The sequence below is a fragment of the Primulina tabacum genome, chromosome 1 (assembly GCF_025594145.1).
Source record: "Primulina tabacum isolate GXHZ01 chromosome 1, ASM2559414v2, whole genome shotgun sequence".
NCBI lineage: Eukaryota > Viridiplantae > Streptophyta > Magnoliopsida > Lamiales > Gesneriaceae > Primulina > Primulina tabacum.
This window is the reverse complement of record NC_134550.1, coordinates 58,148,641-58,154,474: the sequence shown is the minus strand read 5'-3', so window position 1 is coordinate 58,154,474 and position 5,834 is coordinate 58,148,641. Positions and strand designations below refer to the sequence as shown.

Below are 5,834 nucleotides of genomic sequence, written 5' to 3'. Positions count from 1 at the left end.
TTTAGTTATTATATTGTCAACATTAGCACAAATTATAATAAATTACAATCATCACAAATAATTCAATAATATCATCAAATAACTAGGTTACAAGTACAACCAACCACTAATAAAATATACACAACACAAATAAGTGAGAATCAAATTCAAGACCTCATCTAAAAGTGCGAGCCTCTTTTCTATAAGTAAGAATATTTAAATATTTCATTGTCATCAGGCCGAGATACAAGCAACATACTAAAATAACCCTACTCAAACAATTATTTCAACTAATTTCTTAGCAATCTAAATATATATATCCATAGAAATTCTTGATTTTGACATAAATTCTTGATTTAAACTTACAATAACGCAAACAATGTGTTTCGATCGCTTTTCTTGTTAAATGTGATTTATTGTGCCATAACAATTACCTCACCAATCTTTGTGAATTTTAGGAATCAGATACATGACATTGACATTGATATGTGATTGATTATTTATTGTTTTATTAAAAGTTATAACTTGTGCTAATAATGTGATTAAAATATTTTAAACCCGACGGCATTCTAATCAACACGTTTTGATAACACACCTAGTTGAGACCAAATATATGGATCTCATATAAATCAAGAGAGAGAGAGAGAAAAAAGTGCATTTTTTAAATGTCGCCTCACATCGCAAGTGAGAAATAATTCTTACCCAACGGTGACCGGCTCAATCAGCACTTTGAGACTGTATTTTGATACTCTATGTCACTTTTCAAACCTTCAAGAAAGCGACTATACTATATTATTTATATATTTTTCATCTACGATATTTATGTTCCATTCCCACCGACACTAACCATATTTAAGATCACTGTAGTATAATGGACTAGATGTCCCCTGACTGCTACTACTTTTCACTTTGTTTTGATATCAAGCAAATGCTCTTCATAAGATCAACGAAACATGGCGAAATACATTGATGGCTCTCACACCGGGCCTACACACACTGGACGTGTCATGGAATTCTTATGTTTATATAACTTTCGCTCCACTTGTTATTTCATTCTTGGTGCCTGATTAATTACTAAAAAGCCACTAGTAATTTGATTAGGTTTGTGGATAATATTGACTGGCCCAATAGACTTGGAAACTGGGCCCAATCCAGTAAGTAAATAAATTTGTGCGAGGTCCAGTAGATTTTATCAGTGAGTCATCATACAAATGTACACTTTTTGGATAGTAATAAATAGTTAAAAGTAGTGATACTGAATATGTGATAGATAATGATACTTTATGATTTATTATATTTATGAATTATTTACTTCATTAGTTAGATTGAAATAATTAAAACTATAATTTAAGTTCAAAACTATTTTTTAAACTTAAACTCACATTAATCACATTTAAACTCAAAAAAAATTGAAGCTTCACTAAGAAGTTTGTGATTCAATTTTTTAAATATTTTTAGAAATGTGGATTAATTGTTTCAATCCTCTATGAAAAATTAAAAAAACACTATATTTAAAATTAACATCTCATATTTTTAAAAAATTAGACACAAAACTCATTGTCAGAAAGATAAATATACTTAAATTTTTATAATATAAATTGATTGGATTTTAAAAAAATTAAAATATATTAGTATATTAATATTTTTTAAAGAAAGTTTTAGAATTTTCGTAAAGAATTTTCGTAAAGAATGTTTAACGAAGTTAAAATTAATGATCCAATTTTTATTTTTATTTTTAAAAATGCAAAACAGCTGGCGGCTGCCTTAATTATATATACAAGCACCTTGAACGCAGTCATATTTCCTACCCTTAACGCTGTTCTTCCCCTTTTCTTCTGGGATGGAGGCCCCACCACCAGCACCACCTCTTCCTCTCTCCACCACCGCCTCCGCAACCACGGTCGTGGCACCCCCAACTTACCCAGACTCCGTTTCCTCCTCCTCTCGACCCCGTATCGCGGACTCATGCGATGCCGACGCTCCGCCGACCGCCTCGCCTCATAATCTACGCCTCATGTGTAGCTACGGCGGTCACATAATTCCCCGCCCGCATGACAAGACCTTATGCTACATCGGAGGGGACACCCGAATCATCGTAATCGATCGGCAAACCTCTCTTGCCGACCTCCACCACCGACTCTCCAAAACCCTCTTCCACAATCAGGAATTTTGCCTCAAATACAAGCTCCCTAACGAGGACTTGGATTCATTAATCTCTGTCACCACCGACGAAGATCTCGAGAACATGGTCGAAGAATACGACCGCCTTAATAATGCCCCTGGAGAATTGGAACCGGGTCGCATTCGCCTCTTCTTGTTTCCGAAATCGTCGAGTATAGAACAGATTCTCGTTGAATCTGCTTCTACTAAATCGGAAGATTGGTTTCTTAATGCTCTCAACGGGGGGAAAGCAACCGCAAGTGAACGTGGGCATTCGGAATCTTCTTCGGTTAACTATTTGTTGGGTTTGGATGATGATTTGTTGGGAAAATCTGGCATAGCCAAGGACGTTGAAGCCCAATTGGAGGATAAAAGAAGTAGTGTTGATGGGAATGGGAACGACAATAATAACAATAATAATAATAGTGTTATTAATCATGATGTGCATTCCGTGCCGGATTCTCCGATGCTGGAAACATCTTCGTCTTTTGGGTCCACAGCTGGTTCTCCTTCAATGGTGAATTTACCGCCGATTAGGGTGCGCTTGGAGGAGATCCCAAAGCTGGGTGTGGTGGGAGTCGATGAGAAGTTTCAGCAGATGACTGTTGGGGTTGGGGGCGATGCGATTTTAACGCGGAAGAAGCAGGAGGATGTTGAAGGATTGGCGGTAGAGGTGCCTGGTGTAGTGGTTTCTGTAACGCCCGTATTTGGTGGTGGGGAGTATGTGAACCGGGTACAGGCTCCATTGCAACAGCAGCAGATTGCTCACTATCAGCTGAAACAGGGCGGTGGTGTTGATTTGGCATCTCCAGATTCAGTTTCAAGGTACACAAAACGAAAGATCTTTCATTCTATTATCTTTAGCGCGTATTTTTATGTAATTTGTTTCTATGGTTGCTTGTTCAATTCTAAGAGTTGAGAATTATCTGAATTTGTCAATGGCTTAACTGGTACAGCGAGCGAAGCATGACCAATCCGTTGTCTCGGCAGAGACAAGCTATTTATCAAGAACCAGTTATACAAATTCAATCTAGAAACAGCAGGGTCAACAACAGTCCGGTTGATCTACAGACTAGGGATCAAAATAATAGCGCAGGACAGATGCAACCTCAAGTTCCAGAATCCGGTTATGTCTTGTCCGGTCAGTTTGGCCAAAACCATCCTCAGTTGCATCAACAACAACAGTTTGTTCATACCGGTATGCAGTATATCCCTGCCGGAGCTGTGCCAATTGCATCCTATTACCCTATGTATCCTACTCAGCAACAACACCATCCAGACCAGCCCTTTCTTGAGCAGCAGTATCCAGTTTACTTTATGCCTGCTAGACAGGCTCAAGCTTATAACTTACCTGTTCAGCCACCAAATTATAATGAATTGACACCAAATGCTCCTTCCAGTCGGCCACAAATGCCACCCCCTACTGCTGCAGCCCCTCTTGCAGCTTACAATCCAGTAGGAAATGCTGCTTCCCAGCTTGAGATTGCAGCTGGTGTGTATAGAACAATGGCCTCATCAGCACCAGTTCGAGTTCCTATCAACCAGAACCAAGCTCAATACGTTGGTTTCACTCAAGTTTATCATCCCCAACAGGCAGTAGCTCCCGGTCCCTCTTCGGCAATAAATTCTATTTACGAATTTGCTGATTCTGCACATGCTCAAATGTATTGCACTCAACCTCTACCCCCTCAATTGGCTGCTCAGTACCAGACCATGATGCCGGCCCCTACTGTGGTATTACCCGAAGCTACTACTCAGCTTCCTACAGAGAACTTGAAGCTGTAAGTACGGACTTCCCAGCCATGACAAGGGATTTGATCATGGATGCAAAGTTTTGCCCGAGGGTTTTGGTTTTTCTTTGAAGTTTATATATCAACGCTGTCTTGTCTGTTTTACCATTTAGCTTGGTCTGATACATGATTGTTATAGCACTAAGAAACTCGTCTTTTGTCTTCTGTCGTGTGTATGTGTGTGTGTCGTATTGTTGTTGAAAGAAAATGGACATCTGATCATACTGTAAAAAATTATCTTCAAAAATCACATGGTCCGTCTGTGTTTTTTTTATTGAATAAATACTCATCAGTTTGGAGCGATTATTTTATATGATTGGGAATACATACATATAGACACACACACACATATATATGTATGTATTTAGAGGGATGACATCTCAACTTGATATCGTGAATCTCATTTCGTAGACAACTATTGAAGGAACTAAATCAAGCATGAGGGAGCCCCAAGTTTATGCATTGGTTATGCACAAGGCTCGCATTATGAACTTGAGATCCTGTCATACCATTAGACGGAGATTAACAAATTCTGTAATGAAAGAACTGCCCTACTCCACTGGGCAATCATTTTGATTTTGTGCAATAATTCAAGTTATTGATACCTCATAGAATGCCATTTCGAAACAGACATCTGCTCTGATATAATATAGTTCATATCCGTTGCACCCAATATTTGAATTCATCGAAATCATTTTATCTACTTGCATCATTCCACATTCATCCAACAATTCCCCTCATGCTTTAAATCCCACCGGAATTTTCCATGCCAGTTCCAATTTACTTTGATCAAAGGGGAATCTTACTATTGGATTTTCCATTGATGAATTATCTCGCCTACTCACAACTTCTGTTGTGTATTTTTACTGATCGTGAGGATATAGTCTTAATCCCCCGATATCGATTTTGTGTTTCGCATTTGGTATTTGACGATAGAATGGCTTGTCGGGCTGCACCTTCCCTTCTCCTGATTAATCTTAGTACAGCCTGATTTGGATATTCCATCTCGAAATGATCGGTGGTTGTTGGAAGATACTTATTTTTACTTTTCTATAAGCATTCACCAAAGACAGAGTGGGAAATTAAAGTGATCGTGTTGTTTACTCCTGCCTGATTTGTTTTTTACTGCCAATGTTTTTACTTTCAGGCCAGCCCTTTATTCTGCATGTTTGGTCAAAAATCAACTTTTAAAATTTTGGGAACTGCAAAATGCTGAAATATGTCTCTTGTTTACCAACCTCTGAAGAAGTATCTAACATTGATGCTGCAAGTGATCATGCTACTTTTTTAGACGACTATCTTCCTATCTTTAGAGAATACATGCAGTTCCTTTGTTCATATTCCCAGCCTTTGATATGCCAATATCCGTACATAAAGTTTTAGATTTATCTATACCTTCAGCAGTTCATTGATGTGGAAATTTGATTTGCTTTACACACAATTTTCTGACAAAGTTCTGTAAAAGCAAGGTATCTTCTTTTGTTTCCAAGGGATGGAGGCATTGTGTGTACATCACAAGCTGCAATTTATTGATGTATTCTTTGCTTCGGTTGTATCATATAAGTATGATCCTATACGTTTAGAAGCTGAATTCTCTCGATTTGCTGTTTTTCACCGAATATAATGTCGGTCTGACTGTTGCAGCCTCATATGTCAACTGCTTAATTCTTGAAAATAGGTGTTTTTTACTACTTTTGTGTTGATTTCAAATCATATATCCGTTTCTTTCCCTCATTGGTAATTTTGTATACTAGTGTCTACACGCACTACGTACACTAAAACATGGATCTATTTTGTTGTACCCTGTTTTCTGTTTCTTTTTTCTCTTATCCCGTAGAACAACTGCTCGGCTGCCTATCCACTCGGTATGTCGAGTTGTAAAACATTTCTTGTTCGATACTAGTT

The 5,834-nt window shown here is 37.9% G+C and overlaps 1 protein-coding gene across 1 annotated transcript; it reads left to right on the top strand.

Moving 5' to 3' along the window:
- Positions 1 to 1,781: 1,781 nt before the first annotated feature.
- LOC142554525 (uncharacterized) lies at positions 1,782 to 4,230 on the top strand. Its single transcript, XM_075665196.1, has 2 exons — positions 1,782 to 2,964; positions 3,096 to 4,230. The coding sequence occupies exons 1-2, from the start codon at positions 1,820 to 1,822 to the stop codon at positions 3,922 to 3,924; spliced, it is 1,974 nt and encodes a 657-aa protein (XP_075521311.1). The 5' UTR covers positions 1,782 to 1,819; the 3' UTR covers positions 3,925 to 4,230.
- Positions 4,231 to 5,834: the final 1,604 nt, after the last annotated feature.

Bases quoted from the DNA above. Each gene is read 5' to 3' on its own strand.
- LOC142554525 (XM_075665196.1), top strand. From the start codon at position 1,820: ATGGAGGCCCCACCACCAGCACCACCTCTTCCTCTCTCCACCACCGCC. The intron at 2,965-3,095 runs GTACACAAAACG...TAACTGGTACAG, and splicing joins TCTCCAGATTCAGTTTCAAG to CGAGCGAAGCATGACCAATC.